We start from the raw sequence: 26,585 nt of genomic DNA, 5'->3' as shown, positions 1-26,585 counted from the left end.
TCTCTTACAACACACTCAGAAGTAAACTCCAGATGCATTTAAGTTTTACCAGTAAAATCTTTTTTTACCAGTAAAAAATTTGCCAGTAAAAATATTAAAGGTATAGCAATCTTTTGAGGATATCTAAGAAATCAAATTTAGCTGTATTAAAATGAACATTTTTAGTGTAGTAAAGATTTCCTAAATAGAGTCAGCAGGCAAAAACAGCTAAAAAAGTATATTTGGGAAAAATATTTATAGCATACAGAACACCCTGAGGGTTTATATCTTAAGAGAGTTCATATAAAGGAACAAGCAAATTACCCATCAGAAAAAAATTGGCAGAAAAGTGCAGAAAAGGGTATATATTATGATTTTCATTTTTATAACACAAATTATGTTTTAAAACCTATGGACCAATGTGTAATATCTGTGTATGTACATGTATATATACGTATACACGATTTTATGAACATAGAGAAAAATATTCAAAAATACATGTTAGTAAATTAGCATGAGTTACCTGGGTAGAGAGTGGGTAAAGGAAGCCAAGCAAAAAAGGAAAATGTTTAAAAGACCATATAAATAAAAAGAATAACTCATTCTTTAAGGAGTTGCTTTAAAACATTATCATGTAACTATATAATACACTGTGATACTGTAGAAAGTGTAACTTAATTAGAGTCAGGATATCTAGGCTCAGTCTCAGCCCCACAGCTCATTAGCCATGTGGCCTTAATCAAATGCTTCACCTCTCTGGGTCTGTTGTCCTTTAAAATGGAAATAATGAAACTTACCCTATAAAGCTTTTTGCATATCAAATGAGAAAAATAGACTTGAAAGTAACCAGAATAGTGTTTGTTCTATTATAGATGCTCAGTAAATCTACTATTTTCCTTCTTCCTTTTAAAAATATTTAACTTTCTTGGGGCGCCTGGGTGGCTCAGTGGGTTAAAGCCTCTGCCTTTGGCTCAGGTCATGGTGCCAGGGTCCTGGAATCGAGCCCACATCGGGCTCTCTGCCTACTTGTGATCTCTGTCAAATAAATAAATAAAATCTATAATAAATATAAATATAAAATATAAAAAATATAAATAAAATAAAATTTAACTTTCTCAATGTAATTATTTACTTTTAGACTCTGTGTAACAATCCAAGAAGCCACCCAGTTAAGAACACAAAAAGCACATTTGGAAAACCAGACCAGAGAATTACAAGCAAAGTGCAATGAATTAGAAAATGAAAAATATGAAGCTATTGTAAGAGCCAGAAATAGCATGCAGCTCTTAGAAGAAGCTAACCTTCAAAAAAATCAGGTAAGAAAACTAGTAAACATATTTACAAACAATATAATACTGAACTTTCACCCATATGATCTAATAAGGGAGTCAATAATTACAGAATGAACACATGATGTTCATTATTATTGAACATATTAGTGAACATCATTATTGAACACAATAATGTTTCCATTAACAGACATAGTTTTCATAGTAAGAATTAATCATAAGACATGATAAAACAGGGGCACCTGGATGGCTCAGTTGGAAGAACATGAGACTCTTGATCTCTTGGTCATGAGTTAAAGCCCCACGTTGGGTATAGAGATTACTAAAAAAGTAAAATAAAACAGAGTATGATAAAATGTCAACCCTTTCCCAAAGCTTTCATATCAGATTTTATGTCTCCAATTCTTATGTAAATAATCTTTATCTTCTATAATCTCATACTTGAAAAAATCTGCTCTAGCACTTTATTGCAGTATACCCTATATTTTATTCGGTTGAATCAGATTAATCTTACTCATCTTTATTTCCCCTTCATCACGTACATAATTACTCTAATAGAGCAAAAGTTTAATTGGGAATTAAATTAAGCTGTAAAGATTTATTAACTGGAGGGTGCCTGGGCGGCTCAGTCATTTAGCGTCTGCCTTCAGTTCGGGTCATGATCCCTGCGTCCTGGGATCAAGCCCCACAGCAGGCTCCCTGCTTCTCCCTCTGCTTGTGTTCTCTCTCTCGCTGTGTATCTCTCTGTCAAACAAATCAATAAAATCTTTAAAAAAAGAAAAGATTTATTAACTGGAACTTTCATGTCACTGTTCTTTTTTTTAACCCTCTAACAACTGTGATTCCTATGCTATTGCATATTATAGTTTTTTTTTATCACCTCATATAAATGGCATATAGTTCAAAGAGTTCGGCAAGTGGATAGATTTGTTTTTAATGTTCTTGCCTCCTTTATTTAGAGATCACTAAATCATTACTTCATTTAACCAACATTCATTGAATACCTAACATATTATGCGTAATTACTGGGAAATATGGGGAGTACAAAGGAAATACTTTGCTTTATTTATGTTCCTTTTTTACCTAATAGAGGGCTTTCCAAGAGGGCTGTCAAAAACAAAACAAGCTATATGTCACATATTAAGCTAATAAATAAAAAAATAATATTCAAATCTGTGAGAATGCAAAGGTGCTTATCATGCCTTTCAAGCTAATAATTCCATCTGTGAGTTGAATACTGTCTCTCAGAATGGTTGAAAGGCATAGCATATATGCTTATATATAAATGCCTTAAGTAGAAATAATAATGAAATAATAAGTAGAAATAATATGCTTGGGAATTGCTCTAAACTCTTAAGTTAGCTAGAACAGTTCAGAGCAAGACAAAATTGTTTACCTTTCCCCTCTGAAGCCTCATCAGATGAGCATTGTTAATTTCAGGTCACTAAAGGTGAACATTTTGTATAAAACACAATGGACAGAGAAGTAGTGATATTCATTGCCTATCCCTTAAATCCTTTCACTCAAGTCCAAAGTAAACAGATCCTTAAAGAGGCTGTTTATGGCTACAGTATTAAGCTCCCTCCTGATCTACTGTATAATTATTATAGGACTCCCACCTTCAGTTGCTTTTTCCAGAAAGTTTTTCCAAAAAGTCAAGGATTCTCTCCACTGATCAGACATGAAACATAGCCTATTATCATTCTTTTATGATGCTTCCCTATTTCCTCATTGTCCTATTCTCCCCCACCACGTTATTACATCAAAACAGCTATTATTGTATAATTTACAATAGCCAGGGTATGGAAGCAACCTGGTGCCCATCCATATATGAATAAATAAAAATGTGTATATATACAATGGAACATTACTCAGTTGTAAAAAGAATGAAATCTTGCTATTTACAACAACAACATGGATGGACCTAGAAGATATAATACTAAGTGAAATAAGTCAGGGAAAATAAATACCATATGATTTTATTCATGTGAAATTTAAGAAACAAAACATGAACAAAAAGAAAGACTCTTAACTATGGTGAACAAACTGGTGGTCAAGGGAGAGCAGGTGGGGGAAAAATAAGTAAAGGAGGTTAAGAGTACTCTTATCATGATGAGCACTGGGTAATGTATAGAACCATTGCCTTTGCTAGCTCGGTAGAGCACACAACTCTTGATCTCAGGGTCATGACTTCAAGTAGGCATGGAGTCTACTTAAAAATAATTAAATAAATAATGATTCTTAAAAAAGAACTGTTGAATCATTATACTGTACACCTAAAGTTAATATACCTCCCTATTCTATTTGAATAAAAACACAGTTAATTCTCATTAGCTTACCTGTTTAAGCAGGAGGAAATTTGTTAAATGATTTTAAAAAAACAGATGGGGATGTGTATGGTATCTTCGGAAGGTAATGGGGTCAGAACACAGGGCCACTTACTATGTAATGATTAAAAAAGAGAGATTCAGTCATGCCTAAAATTGGAGCAGTTCCAGGCCCAGAAAGGTATTTGTAGGGTTTTTTGGTTATTTTTTATTTAAATTCAATTAGCCAACAAATGATATGGTACATCATTAGTTTTAGATGTAGTGTTGAGTAATTTATCAGTTGCGTATATCACCCAGTTTAGAAAGATATTTGGTCTAGAGATGTAAATTTGAGAGTTGTCAGCATATAAATGATATTTAAAACCAGGAGACTGGATTAGACCATCAAGGGACAGATGGAGATATAGGACAAAGGATATAGGTCTTAGGTAGTACAATTTTAATTTTTTAAATTCAGTTTTTATTTTAATTCCAGCATAGTTAACATACAGCATTATATTCATTTCAGGTGTGCAGTATGTTAATTCAAAAATTCCATACATCAGTGCTCTTCATGTCACATGCACTTCTTAATCCCATCACCTGTTTCACCTACACCCTCACCCACCCATCTCTCCTCTGATGTGTAGTGCAATTTCTTTTTTAAGATTTTTTTTTATTTGAGACAGAGAGAGTGAGAGAACACAAGCAGGGGAAGAGGGGCAGAGGGAGAGGAAGAGTGAGAAGCGGACTCCCTCCTGAGCAGGAAGCCCATCGCAACTCAGGGCTCAATCCTAGGACCCTGGGATCATGACCTGAGCTGAAGGCAGATGCCCAGGCACCCCAGGTAGTACAATTTTTAAAGAGGTTCAGGAGAAGAGGAAGAAACAGCAATGTAAACTAAAAAGGAATGATCAGTGAATAAGGAAGAAAACCAATACTGTGGCATGCTAAAAGCCAAATAAGGAAAGTAAAACAAGGAAAAGAGAGTAATCATTTATCTCAAGTACTACTGATATATCAAATAAGATAGTTATTCAAAATTGACTCATGAATTATTAATGGAGACTATGGATGGTGAAAGCCTGATTGGAGTTGGTGTAGTAGGATTGGAGATGAGCCAGCACAGACTTTAGAGGAGTTTTGCTCCAGAGAGAAGCAGAGAAATAGGTTAGGACTGACAACAGAACTGGGATTATAAGAGTATTTTTTTAGCTGGGAGAGGAAAATGATTGGATAAATAGAAACATCAAGGAGTTAGCTGACAAGGGATGTAATTTGAATAATACCAAATAATGGAAAGCAAGGGAAGTCCAAGAGACTTTTTTCCAAGACTTTAATACCTAGACTTCATGACATTTTTTACAAGGAGTAAAGGAAAATTGAAAAATAACTTTTAAGATTTTTAGGTATGGCCCTGGCTGAAATAAATACCAGAGTAAAATAATAAATTTTTAGGACAAGGTCAGGTGAGAAGGTTAGGAAAAATAAGTATCATTCATAACAGGCAAAGATTCCAAGTGGAGATGTCCCAGAAGTGTAGAATAAGATGTTTTCTTTCAAAAAAGTGATTAATCGACAGGTTTTTAATCATTTACTATGTTATCTTTATTAATAATGATGTGATTTATAATAACATCAAATGATTATTTTTCTGAAGGCTCTACTTGAGGAGAAGCAAAAAGAACAAGATACAGAGAAAATGAAAGAAATGGTCTCTCGGGTTATGCAAGATGTTGCCATAAGAACCAGGAAGGAAGTAAGGAGTCTTTAAACTTTAAAATTATTTAAAATTCAAAATTTTACAACCCAAGACAAAATACTACCTAAGTTTTTGCCTAATGGACCTAGCTAATTAACTGTTAGTGAACTGTACCAATTGTGCTGAACTTCAAATAAAAATCATCTCAGGATACCCCTACCATTTGAGCTAGAATGGGGCTGAGGTAAGGACAGAGGAGGTTGAGGTTGAGGAGAGAGGGGTTTAGGCCAGGAATATCATGATGATAAACACATGTGAAGTGTAAAATTAAAAAGAAGCCTCAAAAAAGAAACTCAGAATGCATGAGAAGTAAGAGAAGAAAACCTACCATTTGCTTGCAGAATCTTAGAGCAGCTTAAGACTGGAGAAATCTGGTTTGACCTCTTTTTTTTTTTTATTGGTAAAGAAACTGAAACCATAAGAGGTTGCTGACTCAGTTATATACAAATTAAAGCCAAAATTTAGGGGCACCTGGATGGCTCAGTTGGTTAAGCGACTGCCTTTGGCTCAGGTCATGATCCTGGAGTCCCAGGATCAAGGCCCGTATCAGCCTCCCAGCTCAGCAGGGAGTCTGCTTCTCCCTCTGACTTTCCCCACCTTGTGCTTTCTCTGATTCTCTCTCTCAAATAACTATCTTTATTTTATTGTTTAAAAATGTTATTTATTTATTAAAGAGAGAGAGTAAGGGAGACAGAAAGAGAAGGAGCAAGGAGAAGGACAGAGGGAGAGGGAAGAAGCAGACTCCCCACTGAGCAGGGAGCCCAATGTGGGGCTCAATGCCAGGAATCCAGGGATCATGACCCAAGCCAAAGGCAGACACTTAACTGACTGAGCCTCCCAGTTAAAGCCAGGAGTTAGACTCATACCTTCTGTTCTACTGAGCCCAGCATTGTTTTGATCACATCATGCTGGCACTTGTACAATTTGTGAGTTGTGTTATTTTCAATTCTCTTATCAAGACTAAATCTGATATTTTTGTGTAAACCTAATGAATTGTTTCTTGGTTTGACTTATGCAAATTAAAACTGGGAAGTGTAAATTTACTTTCATATATTTTCTTTCATATATTTACTTATACAAATTAAAACTGGGTAGTGGGGGAGGAGTCAGGATGGCGGAGAAGTAGTAGGCTCAGACTACTTCAGGTAGCAGGAGATCAGCTAGATAGCTTATCTAAAGATTGCAAACACCCACAAATCCAAAGGGAGATCGAAGACAAGAAGAACATCAATTCTAGAAACAGAAAATCAACCACTTTCTGAAAGGTAGGACTAGCGGAGAAGTGAATCCAAAATGACAGGAAGATAGACCACAATGGGAGGGGCTGGCTCCCGGCAAGCGGCGGAGCAACGGAGCACAAAATCAGGACTTTTAAAAGTCTGTTCTGCTGAGGGACATCGCTCCAGAGGCTAAACAGGGGTGAAGCTCATGAGGGGTCAGCATGGCCTCAGGTCCTGCAAGGTCACAGAAGGATCTGGGGTATCTGAGTGTCGCAGAGCTTGCAGGTATTAGAACGGGGAAGCCGGCTACAGAGACAGAGCTGAGGAGTGAGCTCCCAGCTCGGGGTTACCTTGAAACGGTCGCAGGCTCGGTGAGCTTGGAGCGCGGCCAGAGGCCAGGGAGACGGGAGTAAGTGGGCGATGTTCTCTGAGGGCGCACTGAGGAGTAGGGCCCCGAGCTCTTGGCTCCTCCGGTCTGGAGACCGGGAGGCCGCCATTTTCAATCGTGTCCTCTGGAACTCCACGGAAAGCGCTCAGGGAACAAAAGCTCCCAAAAGCAAACCTGAGCCGATTACTCAGCCTGGCCCCTGGTAAGGGCGGTGCAATTCCGCCTGGGGCAAAGACACTTGAGAATCACTACACCAAGCCCCTCCCCAGAAGATCAACAAGAAATCCAGCCAGGACCGGGTTCACCTACCAAGGAGTGCAGGTTCAATACCAAGGAGAGCATCGGAATTCCAGAGGAAGAGAAAGCAAAGCACGGAACTCATGGCTTTCTCCCTATGATTCTTTAGTCTTGCAGTTAATTTAATTTTATTTCTACTTTTTCAATTTTTTTTTCTTCTTCTGCTAAATATTTTTTTAACTTTTACCCTTTTTTAACGTTTTTTAACTAGTTTATCTAATATATATATATATTTTATATTTTTTCTTTATTCGTTTTCTTTTTTTAATTGTTTCTTTTATTTTCTTTTTCTTTTTTTTTTTCTGAAACTCTTCTTATCCCCTTTCTCCCCCCCAAAATTTGGGATCTCTTCTGATTTGGTTAAAGTGTATTTTCCTGGGGTCTTTGCCACCCTTTTAATATTTTACTTGCTCCTTCATATACTCTTATCTGGATAAAAAGACAAGGCGGAAAAATTCACCACAAAAAAAGGAACAAGAGGCAGTACCAAAGGCTAGGGACCTAATCAATACAGACATTGGTAATATGTCAGATCTAGAGTTCAGAATGACGATTCTCAAGGTTCTAGCCGGGCTCGAAAAAGGCATGGAAGATATTAGAGAAACCCTCTCGGGAGATATAAAATCCCTTTCTGGTGAAATAAGAGAACTAAAATCTAACCAAGTTGAAATAAAAAAAGCTATTAATGAGGTGCAATAAAAAATGGAGGCTCTTACTGCTAGGATAAATGAGACAGAAGAAAGAATTAGCAATATAGAAGACCAAATGCCAGAGAATAAAGACGCTGAGCAAAAGAGGGACAAACAGCTACTGAAGCACGAGGGGAGAATTCAACAGATAAGTGACACCATAAAATGAAACAACATTAGAATAATTAGGATTCCTGAAGAAGAAGAAAGAGAGAGGGGAGCAGAGGTATATTGGAGAGAATTATTGGAGAGAATTTCCCCAATATGGCAAAGGGAACAAGCATCAAAATCCAGTAGGTTCAGAGAAGCCCCCTCAAAATCAACAAGAATAGGTTCACACCCTGTCACCTAATAGTAAAATTTACAAGTCTTAGTGACAAAGAGAAAATCCTGAAAGCAGCCCGGGAAAAGAAATCTGTAACATACAATGGTAAAAATATTAGATTAGCAGCAGACTTATCCACAGAGACCTAGCAGGCCAGAAGGAGCTGACATGATATATTCAGAGTACTAAACGAGAAAAACATGCAGCCAAGAATACTATATCCAGCTAGGCTATCATTGAAAATAGAAGGAGAGATAAAAAGCTTCCAGGACAAACAAAAACTGAAAGAATTTGCAAACACCAAACCAGCTCTACAAGAAATATTGAAAGGGGTCCTCTAAGCAAAGAGAGACCCTAAAAGTAGTAGATCAGAAAGAAACAGAACAATATACAATAACAGTCACCTTACAGGCAAGACAATGGCACTAAATTCCTATCTCTCAATAGTTACCCTGAATGTTAATGGGCTAAATGCCCCAATCAAAAGACACAGGGTATCAGAATGGATAAAAAAACAAACCCCATCTATATGTTGCCTAGAAGAAACTCATTTTAGACCCAAAGACACCTCCAGATTTAAAATGAGGGGGTGGAAAACAATTTACCTTGCTAATGGACATCAGAAGAAAGCAGGGGTGGCAATCCTTATATCAGATCAAATAGATTTTAAGCCAAAGACTATAATAAGAGATGAGGAAAGACACTATATCATACTCAAAGGATCTGTCCAACAAGATCATCTAACAGTTTTAAATATCTATGCCCCTAACGTGGGAGCAGCCAACTATATAAACCAATTAATAACAAAATCAAAGAAACATATCAACAATAATACAATAATACTAAGGGACTTTAACACTCCCCTCACTGAAATGGACAGATCATCCAAGCAAAAGATCAACAAGGAAATAAAGGCCTTAAATGATACACTGGACCAAATGGACATCACAGATATATTCAGAACATTTCATCCCAAAGCAACAGAATACACATTCGTCTCTAGTGCACATGGAACATTCTCCAGAATAGATCACATCCTGGGTCCTAAATCAGGTCTCAACCAGTATTAAAAGATTGGGATCATTCCCTGCATATTTTCAGACCACAATGCTCTGAAGCTAGAACTCAATCAGAAGAGGAAATTTGGAAAGAACCCAAATACATGGAGACTAAACAGCATCCTTCTAAAGAATGAATGGGTCAACCAGGAAATTAAAGAAGAATTGAAAAAATTCATGGAAACAAATGATAATGAAAACAAAGTTTCAAAATCTGTGGGAAGGGACACAACAAAGGCAGTCCTGAGAGGAAAATATATAGTGGTACAAGCCTTTCTCAAGAAACAAGAAAGGTCTCAGGTACAAACCTAACCCTACACCTAAAGGAGCTGGAGAAAGAACAAGAAAGAAACCCTAAACCCAGCAGGAGAAGAGAATTCATAAAGATCAGAGCAGAAATCAATGAAATAGAAACCAAAAAAACAATAGAACAAATCAACGAAACTAGGAGCTGGTTCTTTGCAAGAATTAATAAGATTGATAAACCCCTGGCCAGACTCATCAAAAAGAAAAGAGAAAGGACCCAAATAAATCATGAATGAAAGAGGAGAGATCACAACGAACACCAAAGAAATACAGACAATTATAAGAACATACTATGAGCAACTCTACGCCAACAAATTTGACAATCTGGAAGAAATGGATGCATTCCTAGAGAAATATAAACTACCGCTACTGAACCAGGAAGAAATAGAAAGCCTGAACAGACCCATAACCAGTAAGGAGATTGAAACAGTCATCAAAAATCTCCAAACAAACAAAAGCCCAGGGCCAGAAGGCTTCCCAGGGGAATTCTACCAAACATTTAAAGAAGAACTAATTCCTATTCTCCTGAAACTGTTCCAAAAAATAGAAATGGAAGGAAAACTTCCAAACTCATTTTATGAGGCCAGCATCACCTTGATCCCAAAACTAGACAAGGATCCCATCAAAAAAGAGAACTACAGACCAATATCCTTGATGAACACAGATGCAAAAATTCTCGCCAAAATACTAGCCAATAGGATTCAACAGTACATTAAAAGGATTATTCACCACGACCAAGTGGGATTTATTCCAGTGCTGCAAGTTTGGTTCAACATCCGCAAATCAATCAGTGTGATACAATACATTAATAAAAGAAAGAACAAGAACCATATGTTATTCTCAATAGATGCTGAAAGCATTTGCCAAAGTACAGCATCCCTTCCTGATCAAAGCTCTTCAAAGTGCAGGGATAGAGGGCACATACCTCAATATCATCATAGCCATCTATGAAAAACCCACCACAAATATCATTCTCAATGGAGAAAAACTGAAAGCTTTTCTGCTACGGTCAGGAACACAGCAGGGATGTCCATTATCACCACTGCTATTCAACATAGTACTAGACGTCCTAGCCTCAGCAATTAGACAACAAAAGGAAATTAAAGGCATCCAAATCGGCAAAGAAGAAGTCAAACTATCACTCTTTGCAGAAGATATGATACTATATGTGGAAAACCCAAAAGACTCCACTCCAAAACTGCTAGAATTTGTACAGGAATTCAGTAAAGTGTCAGGATATAAAATCAATGCACAGGAATCAGTTGCATTTCTCTACACCAACAACAAGACAGAAGAAAGAGAAATTAAGGAATCCATCCCATTTACAATGGCACCCAAAACTATAAGATACCTAGGAATAAACCTAACCAAAGAGGCTAAGAATCTATACACAGAAAACTATAAAGTACTCATGAAAGAAATTGAGGAAGACACAAAGAAATGGAAAAATGTTCCATGCTCCTGGATTGGAAGAATAAATATTGTGAAAATGTCTATGCTACCTAAAGCAATCTACACATTTAATGCAATTCCTATCAAAGTACCATCCATTTTTTTCAAAGAAATGGAACAAATAATCCTAAAATTTATATGGAACCAGAAAAGACCTCGAATATCCAAAGGAATATCGAAAAAGAAAGCCAAAGTTGGTGGCATCCCAATTCCGGACTTCAAGCTCTATTACAAGCTGTCATCATCAAGACAGCATGGTACTGGCACAAAAACACATAGATCAAGGGAACAGAATAGAGAGCCCAGAAATAGACCCTCAACTCTATGGTCAACTAATCTTCGACAAAGCAGGAAAGAATGTCCAATGGGAAAAAGACAGTCTCTTCAACAAATGGTGTTGGGAAAATTGGACAGCCACATGCAGAAAAATGAAATTGGACCATTTCCTTACACCACACACGAAAATAGACCCCAAATGGATGAAGGACCTCACTGTGAGAAAGGAATCCATCAAAATCCTTGACGAGAACACAGGCAGCAACGACTTCGACCTCAGCCACAGCAACATCTTCCTAGGAACATCGCCAAAGGCAAGGGAAGCAAGGGCAAATATGAACTATTGGGATTTCATCAAGATGAAAAGCTTTTGCACAGCAAAGGAAACAGCAAAACCAAAGGACAACTGACAGAATGGGAGAAGATATTTGCAAATGACATATCAGATAAAGGGCTAGTGTCCAAAATCTATAAGGAACTTAGCAAACTCAACACCCAAAGAACAAATAATCCAATCAAGAAATGGGCAGAGGACATTTCTGCAAAGAAGACATCCAGATGGCCAACAGACACATGAAAAGTGCTCCGTATCACTCGGCATCAGGAAACACAAATCAAAACCACAATGAGATATCACCTCACACCAGTCAGAATGGCTAAAATTAACAAGTCAGGCAATGACAGATGCTGGCGAGGATGCGGAGAAAGGGGAACACTCCTACACCTTTGGTGGGAATGCAAGCTGGTGCAACCACTCTGGAAAACAGCATGGAGGTTCCTCAAAATGTTGAAAATAGAACTACCCTATGACTCAGCAATTGCACTACTGGGTATTTACCCAAAAGATACAAACGTAGTGATCCGAAGGGGCACGTGCACCCAAATGTTTATAGCAGCAATGTCTACAATAGCCAAACTATGGAAAGAACCTAGATATCCATCAACAGATGAATGGATAAAGAAGAGGTGGTATATATACACAATGGAATACTATGCAGCCATCAAAAGAAATGAAATCTTGCCATTTGCGACGACGTGGATGGAACTAGAGGGTATCATGCTTAGCGAAGTAAGTCAATTGGAGAAAGACAACTATCATATGATCTCCTTGATATGAGGAAGTGGAGATGCAACATGGGTTAAGGGGTTAGGAGAAGAATAAATTAAATAAGATGGGATTGGGAAGGAGACAAACCATAAGTGACTCGTAGTCTCACACAACAAACTGAGGGTTGCTGGAGGGAGGGGTTTGGAAGAGGGGGGTGGGGTTATGGACATTGGGCAGGGTATGTGCTGGGGTGAGTGCTGTGAAGTGTGTAAACCTGGCAATTTACAGACCTGTACCCCTGGGGATAAAAATATATGTTTATTTAAAAAATAAATTAATTAATTAATTTTAAAAATAAAACTGGGAAGTGTAAGTTTGCTTTCATGTAAAGAAACAAGGAAAACAACATCTATTTGCCTTTTCTTTTGGTATGGATATGAATCAGTTTGTAAGTGGTGTGGTAAAGTTTGAAAATTTATTGTGAATTGTAGAGGAAAAAAAAGAAAAACCCATTTAAGGATCCTAAGTAAATAACTTGCTTTAGGGTTCTACCTTTAGGAAGTAGCAGAACTAGTTTAAATACAAGTCTGTTGTTTCTTGAGCTCTCTTCTCAATCACTGTGAGAAATTGTTTCCCTTTAATTTTATATTCTTTTGTTTTTAGAAATTTTCAAACCCATAAAAGGTTAGAAGCTGTACAGTGAACACTTCTTTGCCCCTTACCCAGATAATTATTAATGTCTTGCCACACCTGTCCCATCTCTTTCTATACATACACACACTCTTTTGCCAAACATTTGGACATTGATTGCAGGCATTATGACACCTCACTCTTGAATATTTTGGCATATTTTTCCCCAGAGAAAGGATATTTTACTACACAACCACACCACTATTACCATATCTTTAAAAATATAAATATCACTTTAATCTACACTCAAATTTCCTCACAATATCCTTATTAGCTTTTTGTTTTTTTAAATCCAGAATCCAATCAAAATTTATGTATCATTGCATTTGACTGCTGTCTCTGTAGTCTCCCTCAATTTAACCCAGTGTTCAGCCTTCTTCTGTATATGACAAAGAATCCTTTGTAAAATCCAGAATATTCCCCATCTGGACCGCCTGCATCCCAAAGCTTTTGGACTATTGTGTTTGCAGTTTCATTTGTTTCCATGTATTTAATTGTTCTCTAATTTCCTCATTGATCCATTCATTCTTTAGCAGTATGTTCTTTAACCTCCATGCATTTGTGGTCCTTCCAATTTTTTTCTTGTGGTTGACTTCAAGTTTTTTAGCATTGTGGTCTGAAAATATGCATGGTATGATCTCGGTCTTTTTGTACAGGTTGAGATCTGATTTGTGGCCCAGTATGCAGTCTTTTTTGGAGAACGTTTCATGTGCACTTGAGAACACTGTGTATTCTGCTGCTTTAGGATGGAATGCCTGAAGGAGCTGGAAAGAACAGCAAATAAAGCCTAAACAAAGCAGGAGAAGCGAAATGAAAATGATTAGAGCAGAAATCAATGACAAAGAAGTAAAAAAAAAAAAAAAAACAAAAAAAAAAACAGATCAACAAAACTAGGAGCTGGTTCTTTGAAGGAATTAATAAGATTGACAGCCCATAGTCAGACTTACCAAAAAGAAAAGAGAAAAGACCTAAATAAATAAAATCATGAATGGAAGAGGTAAGATCACAACCAATACTGAAGAAATACAGTTTAAAGAGAATATTAGCAATTATATGCCAAAAAATTAGGCAATGTGGAAGAAATGAATGCATTCCTAGAAACATGTAAACTACCAAAACTGAAACAGAAAGAAATAGAATAACTAAACAGACCCATACCCAGTGAAGAAATTGAAGCAGTAATCAAAAATCTCCCAAAGAATAAGATCCCAGGGCCAGAGGACTTCCAAGGGGAATTCTACCAAACATTTAAAGAAGAATTAATACCTATTCTTCTAAAACTGTTCCGAAAAATAGAAATGGAAGGAAAACTTCCAAACTCATTTTATGAGGCCAGCATTACCTTGATCCCAAAGCCAGACCAAGACCCCACCATAAAAGAGAATTACATACCAATATCCCTGATGAACATGGATGCAAAAATTCTTACCAAGATACTAGCTAATATGATCCAACAGTTCAGTGAAAAGATTGTTTACTACGACCAAGTGGGATTTATTCCTGTGCTGCAGGGGTGGTTTAACATCCACAAATCAATCACTATGATACACCACATTAATAAAAGAAAGAAGAAGAACCATATGATTCTCTCAATAGTTGCAGAAAAAGCATTTAACAAAATACACCATCCTTTCTTGATAAAAACTCCCTGCCATGGAGGATAGAAGGAAGAGAACTCAATATCATAAAAGCCATGTACAAAAGACACAGCAAATACCATCCTCAACAGGGAAAAACTGAGAGCTTTTCTCCTAAGGTCAGGAACATGACAGGGAAGTCTGCTCTCACCACCGTTGTTTAGCATAGTATTGAAGTTCCTAACCTCAGCAATCAGACAACAAAAAGAAATAAAAGCATCCAAATCAGCAAAGAAGTCAAACTCTCATTCATTACAGATTACCTGAATCTCTATGTAGAAAACACAAAGACTCTACCAAAAAATTGCTAGAACTGATCAAGGAATTGAGCACAGTCACAGGACATAAAATCAATGCAAAGAAGTCAGTTTCATTTCTGTACACTAACAATGAAGCAGAAAGAAATCAGGCAAGTGATCCCATTTAAAATTGCACCAAAACCCATAAAATACCTAGGAATAAGTCTCACCAAAGAGGTAAAGGACCTCTACTCTTAAAACTGGAACACTTATGAAATAAATTGAGGAAGACACTAAGAAATGAAAAAACATTCCATGCTCATAGATTGGAAGAACAAATATTGTTAAAATGTGTATGCTGCCCAAAGTAGTGTGCACATTGAATGCAATCCCTATCAAAATACCATCAGCACTGAGACATCTGGGTGGCTCAGTTGGTTAATATGCATCTGCCTTCCACTCAGGTCATGATCCCATTGTCTTGAGGTTGACTCCCACACTGGGCTCCTTCCTCTGCAGGAAGCCTGCTTGTCCCTCTGACTGCCACTTCCCCTCCTTGTGCATGCTCGCTCTCTTTCACAAATAAATAAAATCTTTTTTAAAATTACCATCAGCATTTTTCAGAGCTGGAACAAACAATCCTAAAATTTGTATGGAACTACACAAGACCCCAAATAGCCAACACAATGTTGAAAAAGAAAACCAAAGCTGGAGGTGTCACAATTCCAGATTTAAAGCTGTAATCATTAAGACAGTATGGTACTGGCACAAAACAGACACATAGATCAATGGAACAGAATAGAGACCCCAGAAGTTGTACCTCAAATCTATGGTCAACTAATCTTAAGCAAGGCAGGAAAGAAGGTCCAATGGAAAAAAGACAGTCTCTTCAATGGATGGTGTTGGGAAAACTGGACAGCCACATGCAGAAGAATGAAACGGGACCACTTAGTACACCATATACAAAAATTAAACTCAAAATGGATGAAAGACCTAAATGTGAGACAGGACCCCATCAAAATCCTACAGGAGAATACAGGCAGCAACCTCTTTGACTTCCACTGCAGCAACTTCTTACTAGAAATGTCTCCAAAAGCAAGGCAAAGAAAAGCAAAAATGAACTATTGGGACTTCACCAGGTTAAAAAGCTTTTGCACAGCAAAGGAAACAATCAACAAAACTAAAAAGCAACCTATGGAATGAGAGATATTTGCAAATAATGTATCCGATAAAGGGCGAGTAACCAAAACCTATAAAAAAACATATCAAACTCAACACCCAAAAAATAAATAACTTAAAAATCACTTACAATTCCAATAGCAAAAAATACTATTTTTAACATTGTCCTCTGAATTTTCATTTAATTACAGATTATTAATGATGTAGCTATCTATGAAACAAAAAATTCTGGAGTTGTATACATCAACCTTCAAATAGTGCTAAGCCTAGAAGATAGAATAGGAGGAAACTTTCTCTTTCTACATACGTAATTCTGCACTGTGTGAAATTTCAAAGAATAGCTATTCTTTTCATTAACTATATTTAAATAAACCATAATATCTTATAGAGCATATAGTATATCCTCCTTATATCCATTTATTATTTTAATGTATATATTTATTATTATTATTATTTCTCCCCATAACACATACCCTTTCCATTGACCATCACCCTGCTACCCCAACCCTCCAACCCCCCTCTCTTCTGGCAACCCTCAGTTTGTTTCCTATGATAAAGAGTCTCTTATGGTTTCTCTCCCTCTCTGGTTTCGTCTTGTTTCATTTCTCCCTCCCTTCCCCCATGGTCCCCTACCCTGCCTCTCAGATTTCTTCATGTCAGCGAGACCATATGATAAATTATGTTTCTCTGATTAATTTCACATAGCTCAATACCCTCTAGTTCTATCCACATTGTGGCAAATGACAAGATTTCGTTTCTTTTGATGGCTGCATAGTATTCCATTGTATATGTACATACCACATCTTTTTATCCATTCATTTGTTGATGGACATCTAGGCTATTAACATAGTTTGGCTATTCTGGGCATTGCTGTTATAAACATGCGGGTGCATGTGCCCCTTCGGATCACTACCTTTGTACCTTTAGGTTAAATACACTATAATGCAATTGTTGGGTTGTAGGTTAGCTCTGTTTTCAACTTTTTGAGGAACCTTCATACCATTTTCCAGAATGGCTGCACCATCTTGCATTCCCTCCAACAGTGTAGGAGGGTTCCCCTTTATCCTTATCCTTGCCAACACCTGCTGTTTCCTGGCTGGTTAATTTTACCCATTCTGACGGGTGTGAGATGGTACCTCATTGTGTTTTTTTTTTTAATTAAAAAATTAATAATTAAAATTAATAATACATTAAAAATTTTATTTTCAGCGTAACAGTATTGTTTTTTGCACGACACCCAGTGCTCTATGCAATCCATGCCCTCTCCAATACCCACCACCTGGTTCCCCCAACCTCCCACCCCCCTCCCCTTCAAACCCCTCAGATTGTTTTTCAGAGTCCATAGTCTCTCATGGTTCACCTCCCCTCATTGTGGTTTTGATTTGTATTTCCTTGATGCTGAGTGATGTTGAGCACTTTTTCATGTGTCTGATGGCCACTTAGATGTCTTTGCTGAAATGTCTGTTCATGACATCTGCCCATTTCTTGATTGGATTATTTTTTCTTTGGGTGTTGAGTTTGGTAAGTTCTTTATAGATTTTGGATACTAGCCCTTTATCTGATATGTCATTGGCAAATATCTTCTCTCCTTCTGTCGGTTATCTTTTGGTTTTGTTGAAAGTTTTCTTTGCTGTGCGGAAGCTTTTGATCTTGATTAAGTCCCAGTAGTTCATTTTTGTCCTTGCTTCCCTTTCCTTTGGCAATGTGTCTAGGAAGAATTTGCAGCGGCTGAGGTCGGAGAGGTTGCTGCCTGTGTTCTCCTCAAGGATTTTGATGGATTCCATTCCCACATTGAGGTCTTGCATCCATTTTGAGTCTATTTTTGTGTGTGGTGTGAGGAAATGGTCCAGTTTCATTCTTCTGCATGTGGCTGTCCAATTTTCGAAACACCATTTGTGGAAGAGACTGTCTCTTTTCTATTGGACATTCTTTCCTGCTTTGTGGAATATTAGTTGACCATAGAGTTTTGGGTCCATTTCTGGGCTCTCTATTCTGTTCCATTGATCTGTGTGTCTGTTTTGCACCAGTACCATACTGTCTTGATGCTTACAGCTTTGTAATAGAGTTTGAAGTCTGGAAATGTGATTCCACCAACTTTGGTTTTCTTTTTCAACATTCCTCTGGCTATTTGGGGTCTTTTCAGGTTCCATATAAATTTTAGGGTTATTTGTTCCATTTCTTTGAAAAAAGTTGATGGTATTTTGATAGGGATTGCGTTAAATGTGTAGATTGCTCTAGGTAGCATAGACGTTTTCACAATATTTGTTCTTCCAATCCATGAGCATGGAATGTTTTTCCATTTCTTTGTGTCTTCCTCAGTTTCTTTCATGAGTACTCTATAGTTTTCTAAGTACAGATTCTTTGCCTCTTTGGTTAGATTTATTTCTAGGTATCTTATGGTTTTGGGTACAATTGTAAATAGGATTGGCTTCTTAATTTCTCTTTCTTCTGTCTTGTTGGTATATAGAAATGCAACTGATTTCTGTGCATTGATTTTTATATCCTGACAATTTACTGAATTCCTGTATGAGTTCTAGCAGTTTCATAGTGGAGTCTTTCGGGTTTTCACATAAAGTATCATATCATCTACAAAGAGTAGAGTCTGATTTCTTCTTTGGTGATTCAGATGCCTTTTATTTCCTTTTGTTGTCTGATTGCTGTAAGACTTCTTGTAGTATATTGAATAGCAGTGGTGATAGTGGATAGCCCTGTCATGTTCCTGACCTTAGGGGGAAAGCTGTTAGTTTTTTCCCCGTTAAGAATGATATTCACTGTGGATTTTTCATAGACGGCTTTATGGTCTTGAGCTGTTTACCCTCCATCCCTACACTGTGACGAGTTATGTTCAAGAGAGGATGCTGTACTTTGTCAAATGCTTTGTCAGCATCTGTTGAGAGGTTCAAATGGTTTTTGTTCTCTCTTTTACTAAATGTTTTGTATCACATTGATTAATTTGCAGATATTGAACCAACTTTGCAGCCCAGGAATAAATCCCACTTGGTCGTGGTGAATAATCCTTTTAATGTACTGTTGGATCTTATTGGCTAGTATTTTGATAAGAAATTTTGCATCCATGTTCATCAGGGATATTGGTCTGTAATTCTCCTTTCCAATGGCGTCTTTGGTTTGGGGATCAAGGTAATGCTGGCCTCATAAAATGAGTTCGGAAGTTTTCCTTCCATTTCTATTTTTTAGAACAGTTTCACGAGAATAGTTATGAATTCTTTAAATGTTTGGTAGAATTCCCCTTGGAAGCCCTCTGGCCCTGGGGTTTTGTTTGTTTGGAGATTTTTGATGACTGCTTCAATCTCCTTACTGGTTATAGATCTGTTCAGGTTTTCTGTTTCTTTGTGGTTCAGTTTTGGTAGTTCATACATCTCTAGGAATGCATCTGTTTCTTCCAGATTGTCAAATGTGCCCACATATACTTGCTCATAATATGTTCTTATAATTGTATTTCTTTTTTTTTTTTTAAGATTTTTTATTTATTTATTTGACAGAGAGGTCACAAGTAGGCAGAGAGGCAGGCAGAGGGAGAGGGGGAAGCAGGCTCCCTGCAGAGCAGAGAGTCCGACATGGGCTTTGATCCCAAGACACTGAGAACATGACCTGAGCTGAAGGCAGAGGCTTAACCCACTGAGCCACCCAGGCGCCCATAATTGTATTTCTTTTTTTTTTTTTAATTTTTTTTTAAGATTTTATTTATTTTTTGACAGAGATCACAAGTAGGCAGAGAGGTGGCGGGGGTGGGGGGAACGGGGAAGCAGGTTTCCAGTTGAGCAGAGAGCCTGATGCGGGGCTCGATCCCAGAACTCCGGGATCATGACCTGAGCTGAAGGCAGAGGCTTTAACCCACTGAGCCACCCAGGCGCCCCCATAATTGTATTTCTTTGATGTTGGCTGTGATCTCTCCTCTTTCATTCATGATTTTATTTATTTGGGTCATTTCTCTTTTCTTTTTGGTAAGTCTGGCCAGGGGTTTGTCAATCTTATTAATTTTTTTAAAGAAACAGCTCCTAGTTTTGTTGATCTGTTCTACTGTTTCTTTGGTTTCTATTTCATTGATTTCTGCTCTGATCTTTATTATTTCTCTTCTACCAGGTTTAGGTTTCATTTTTTTTTTTTTCTCCAGCTCCTTTAGATATAGAGTTAGGTTGTGTATTTGAGAACTATCTTGTTTCTTGAGAAAGGCTTGTATTGCTATATTACTTTCCTCTCAGGACTGCCTTTTGCAGTGTCCCAAAGATTTTGAACAGTTGTATTTTCAGTTTTGAATGTTTCCAGGAATTGTTTTAATTCCTCTTTAATTTCCTGGCTGACCCATTCATTCTTAGTAGGATGCTCTTTAGCTTCCATATATTTGAGTTCCAACTTTCCTCTTGTGATTGAGTTCTAGTTTCAAAGCATTGTGGTCTAAAAATATGCAGGGAATGACCCCGGTCTTTTGGTACCAACTGAGACCTGATTTGTGACCCACGATGTGATCTATTCTGGAGAATATTCCATGTGCACTAGAGAAGAATGTGTATTCTGTTGTTTTGGGATGGAATGTTCTGAATATATCTGTGATGTCCGTCTGGTCCAGTGTGTCATTTAAAGCCTTTATTTCCTTGTTGATCTTTTGCTTAGATGCTGTCCATTTCAGTAAGGAGGGTGTTAAAGTCCCCTACAATTACTATATTATTGTCTATGTACTTCTTTGATTTTGTTATTAATTGGTTTATATAGTTGGCTGCTCCCATGTTAGGGGCATGGATATTTAAAACCGTTAGGTCTTCTTGTTGGATAGACCCTTTAAGTATGATATAGTGTCCTTCCTCATCTATTATTATAGTCTTTGGCTAAAATCTAATTTATCTGATAGAAGGATTGCCACCCCAACCTTCTTTTGATGTCCATTAGCATGGTAAATTGTTTTCCACCCCCTCACTTTAAATCTGGAGGTGTCTTTGGGTCTAAATTGAGTTTCTTGCGGACAGCATATTGATGGGTCTTGTTTTTTTTTTATCCATTCTGATTCCTTATGTCTTTTGATTGGAATATTTAGCCTTTACATTCAGGATAAGATATGAATTTAGTGCTATTGTGTTGTCTGTAAAGTGACTTACTGTATTTTGTCTCTGCCTCCTTTCTCATCTGTTACTTTTAGGCTTTCTCTTTGCTTAGAGGACCCCTTTAAGTATTTCCTGTAGGGCTGGTTTGGTCTTCGCAAATTCTTTTAGTTTTTGTTTGTCCTGGAAGCTTTTTATTTCTCATTCTATTTTCAATGACAGCCCAGCTGGATATAATATTCTTGGCTGCATATTTTTCTCATTTAGTGCTTTGAATATATCATGCCAGTATATCATATGCTTTCTGGCCTGCCAGGTCTCTGTGGATAGGTCTGCTGCCAGTCTAATATTTCTACCATTTTAGGTTACAGACCTCTTGTCCCAAGCTGCTGTCAGGATTTTTTCTTTGTCACTGTGACTTGTAAGTTTTACTATTAGATGATGGGGTGTAGACCTATTTTTATTGATTTTGAGGGGATTCTCTGTACCTCCTGCATTTTGATGCTTATTTCCTTCCCAGAATTAGGGAAGTTCCTGCTATAGCTTGCTCCAGTATCCCTTTTAACCCCCTCTCTCTTTCTTCTTCTGGGATCCCAATTATTTTAATACCGTTTCATCTTCTGGTATCACTTATCTTTCAGATTCTCCCCTCGTGATCTAGTAGATGTTTATCTCTCTGTTTCTCAGCTTCTTTATTCTCTATTATTTTGTCTTCTATATCACTAATTCTCTCTTCTGCCTCATTTATCCTAGCAGTAAGAGCCTCCAGTTTTGATTGCACCTCATTAATAGCTTTTTAAATTTCATCTTAGATTTTAACTTTTATTTCTCCAGAAAGGGATTCTCTGATATCTTCTATGTTTTATTCAAGCCCAGCTAGCATTTTTATAATTGTCATTCTGAACTCTAGTTCTGACATCTTACTAATGTCCATGTTGACCAGGTCCCCAGCTGTCGGTACTGCCTCTTGTTCTTTTTTTTTTTTTTAGGTGAGTTTTTCTGCCTTGACATTTTGTCCAGAAAAGAGTAGATGGATGAGAGAACAAAATGCTAAAAGGGTAACAACGACCCCAGGAAAGTATACACTAACCAAATCAAAAGAGACTTGAATCTGGGATGAAAAGAAAGGAAAAAAATATGTAGCTGTGATTAGGATGGTGAATAGAACAGAGCCACACACTTGATTTTCAGTGTATTTTGGTCTGTTAGAAGAAAATGCCTCCCAAAATGTTAAAGAAAGAAAATATATATATATATATATATATATATATATATATATATATATACACACACACACACACACACACACACACACACACACACACACACCCGTATATATATACATATATATGGGTAAACATGATGAAGGGATGAAGTATGACTGTAAAGATGAAAATTTAAAAAATTTTAGGGGCACCTGGGTGGCTCAGTCATTAGGCATCTGCCTCTGGCTCAGGTCGTGATCCCAGGATCCTGGGATTGATCCCCGCATCAGTCTCCCTGCTAGTGGGAAGCATTCTTCTCCCTCTCCCATTTCCCTGGCCTGTGTTCCCTCTCTCACTGTGTCTGTCTGTGTCAAATAAATAAATAAAATCTTTATTAAAAATAAAAGAAAAAGAAAATTTAAAAAGGTTTTTAAAAAGGAATAAGATAAGTTGGTTGAAAAAAGAGAAAAGAAAAAAAAAGGAGAGAATGTGATCAGGCTGGAGACTAGAACAAAACCATATGTTAGATTTAGGGTATATCTGTTAGAAGAAACTGTATCCCAACATTTTAAAGAAAGGAAAGCTTATTTGTATACAAAAAAAATAAGGTTAAATACAATGAAGGGATAGAATATGACTATAAAAATAAAAATTTAAGGGGCGCCTGGGTGGCTCAGTGGGTTAAGCCTCTGCCTTCGGCTCAGGTCATGATCTCAGGGTCCTGGGATCGAGCCCCGCATCGGGCTCTCTGCTCAGCAGGGAGCCTGCTTCCTCCTCTCTCTCTGACTGCCTCTCTGCCTGCTTGTGATCTCTCTCTGTCAAATAAATAAATAAAATCTTTAAAATAAATAAATAAATAAATAAATAAATAAATAATAAAAATTTAAAAAGATTTTTAAATGGTATTGATAAGGCAAAATAGGTAAAATAGGTTAAAATAGGAAAGAGGACACATTCAAAAAAATAGAAAAAGAAAAAAATAACCAAAATTTTAAAAATTTGACTTTGAAAGACTACAGAATCATGGGAGAAAAGCCGTGAATTCTATGTGCTGTATTCCCCTAGCACTGGTGTTGTGCTGTTCTCATTGTTCGGTAAACTTGGTCTTGGCTGGATGCTCTTGCTGATCTACTGGAGGAGGGGCCTACTGCAGGGATTCTCAAATGTCTTTGCCTGAGGCAGAATTGTACCACCCTTCCCTGAGGCCAGGCTAAGTACTCTGCTTGGGTTTGCTCTGGTAGTCTTTTTGCCTTAAAGCTTTCTGTACAGCTTTGGAGGATGAGAATTAGGATGGCAGCCTCCCAGTCTCCAGCCCTGGAGGAGCCGAGAGCTCACCCTCCCACCCCCTTCACTGAGCCATCAGAGTAAAGCAGTCAATCAGTCCTGTCTCCCTGGTCTCCAGCCGCACTCTGAGCTCACCCAGCCTTTGACCAAGAGTTTCTATCTCTGGCACACAGCCCCAGTTGGAGTCTCCAAACCCAGCAGATTCCTGCAGTGTGCCCCCACACCACCCCTCTTGGTGAAGGAAGGGGGGGTTCTCCCTGGATCTGTCACTTGTGGGGTCCCTGCTCAAAGAGTATTACCCCAACTGTGCCTTGGATCACACTTTAAGGTAACCCCGAGCTGAGCGTCCCCTCCTTGACTCTGTCTCTGCAGCCGGCTTCCCCACTTGTTACTTAGGAGCTCTGCTGCACTCAGGCATCCCTGGTCTTTCTGTGACCCCACGAGTCCTGAGATCATGCTGTCCCAGTGAAGGCTCCACACCCCTCAGCCCACCCCACCCCCACTTAGCCTCTAGAGCGACGACCCTTAGCAGAGCAGACTTCTAAAAGTTCTGATTTTGTGCTCCACTGCTCTGTCACTTTCTGGGAGCTGACCCCTCTCCCTGTGGTCTGTCTTCATGTGTTTTTGCCTCAGATTCACTTCTCCGCATGTCCTGTCTTCCAGAAATTGGTGTCTTTTGTGTTCCTATAACTGCTGCTGTTCTTCTCTTTGATCTCCTGTTGAGTTTGTAGGTGTTCAGAATGGTTTGATGACTATCTAGCTGAATTCCTGGGACCAGAGAAATTTAGGTCTCCTACTCCTCTGCCATCTTGCTCCTCCCCTTTACATATATTTTTTAATGTTTTTGTTTGAAAATATTAAGCTGTATTGGTGATAATTGCCCCACTTATCATAATTTGACATGTTCTCCATCTATTGAATTGGGGATTACTTATGTCTAATGACTTTAAAAGTATCTTTCTATTAACAAAGTAAAATATGTTCTGGCTATAAAACTGAACAAAATGAGATAATAGGTCGTTTCTTTAAAATACAAAAATAGATTTTTTTTTCCAGTCTCTCTCAAACAAGTGAAACTTAATGTGTGAAAATAACATTATTTTATTTTTTTTTAATTTTCTTTTGATTTTAAATCATGGCTTAAAATTTGTGATCAAAATTACATTCATCCAGTTAGGTAATATTTGCACCATTATTGGCCTTTCCTATGTCTTTCTCATGTTAATTATCTTACTGTTTGGTTTATAAATACTCTTACTATCCATAAATTATCAAAGAAAATAAGGAAAGTGAGGTTAGGGTAAGAGAGGTGACTTTAGTTCCCATACAGACTTCTGAACCCCAGTCACATTAAACTGCCTCTCAGATATGTGTATTTGCTCGCATAATAAGATTTACATTGTGTTTTATCAGATACTAATCTCAAAATATTTTCTTTGACTTTTGCAGCATAGGATTTTAGTGATGATATACTATCAGTTTCAGTAATCCTAAAGTCTTTTTAGTAAGTGTGAATAGTTTAATTCACTGAATTTATCAGCATTACTGTAAAAATATTTCAAAATATATTTACTATTATGGTCATAAACCTTCATGCTAGCTGCATCGTTTTTAGATACTAAAAAGAACACTTTTGGTGTGAGAGACAGACATGACTGCATTCATAGGAACTAAAATTTTTATATCCTGAAAACCATGACTTAATTTCTTTGTGCCTTAATCTTACTCATCTATAATGTGATAATAACTACTTAATCAGAATCTTGGTGAGAATTAATGAGGTAATAACACTTAAATAAGTACTCTAAACAGTTCTTCACACATCAGACTTCAGTAAATGCAAACTGTGGTTATCACTGACCCATAAATAGGATAGATTGATCCATCATATAATTATTCATAGGCAAAGTTTGTACCAAATTAAAATCTAAAATGGAGCTCAGAGGGACTCACAGATATTTGTCATGTCTTCAGAAAAGTAACTCATATTAATTAACCAAATTAAATGTATGTGAATGTAATAAAATATGTCAATGTTATAAATAAAGAAAGCTTACCTCATGTTTTAGAAATAGTATATTTTATAAGGCCCTAGAAAATTTCCAAAAATCTTTAGATCATACGTGTTTACTGATGACATAGCATCAGTATCAGTATTCCTCGTGTCTTTTTAAAAAGTGTGAGTAGTTATTAGAAAAATATATTGTTAGGAACCATCCTGATGAGATGTAAATAATTCTTCAAAATATTCTGTATACATTAATCATACTGTTTCTGAAGTAATTTAAATTTTAATTCAACTAAGTTTCCCTCACAAAGTAATATGTGCAATATAAAAATATTCTTCTGTTTATAAAACAAAAGTGCCTTCAAAGTTATTAGTTATATTTTTAGTGTGTAACTCAGTTTTTCTCTTAAAGTGCTCTATGGCAGGAGTTTTCAAAAGGTGGTGTTCAGAGAGTCTGCAAGGTCAAATCTAACTTTCATACTTACGGTTTTCTGTTTGCTTTTTTCATACTCATTCTCTCATGAGTATACAGTATTGTTTTACAGAGGCTAACAATATGTAGCAACATAGCAGATTGAACGTAGAAGTAGATATGAGAATCTAGCTGTTTTCTGTTAAACCAGACATTAAGGAAATTTGCAAAAATGTAAAATACCATTCTTCTAAAAAATTTTCAATTTTGGAAAATATACTTATTTTTCATAAAATGTGTTACTTATGTTAACCTGTAATGCCCTCAGTTACTATCTTTAAGGAGATTAGTAAATATTTTGAATTTTTCTCAGTTTTCACTTCTAATATGATAAAATTTAATAGACACTCACTCCCACCACTATCATGGTATTGACTCTTTAATATACCATGTGTTTATTTACTTTTATGACCTAAAAGTTA

The 26,585-nt window shown here is 37.1% G+C and overlaps 1 protein-coding gene across 4 annotated transcripts in view; it reads left to right on the top strand.

The window, feature by feature from the left end:
• Nucleotides 1-26,585, top strand: part of SCLT1 (sodium channel and clathrin linker 1) — a 190,491-nt gene that overhangs the window by 91,464 nt on the left and 72,442 nt on the right. For 3 of the 4 annotated variants that reach the window (XR_007125225.1, XM_047718433.1, XM_047718434.1), the window contains 2 exons: nt 1,118-1,295; nt 5,238-5,336. Coding sequence is in view for 3 of the 4 variants with exons in the window: in XM_047718433.1 (XP_047574389.1) it covers nt 1,118-1,295; nt 5,238-5,336 (277 nt within the window). In the remaining variant the exon portion in view is untranslated. The remainder of the gene's footprint in view (nt 1-1,117; nt 1,296-5,237; nt 5,337-26,585) is intronic. The other variant, XM_047718435.1, reaches the window with a different exon arrangement.

This window comes from Lutra lutra, chromosome 2 (genome assembly GCF_902655055.1).
Source record: "Lutra lutra chromosome 2, mLutLut1.2, whole genome shotgun sequence".
Lineage (NCBI taxonomy): Eukaryota > Metazoa > Chordata > Mammalia > Carnivora > Mustelidae > Lutra > Lutra lutra.
Note: the sequence above shows the minus strand (reverse complement) of the source record. Positions and strands in the feature narration are given on the sequence as shown.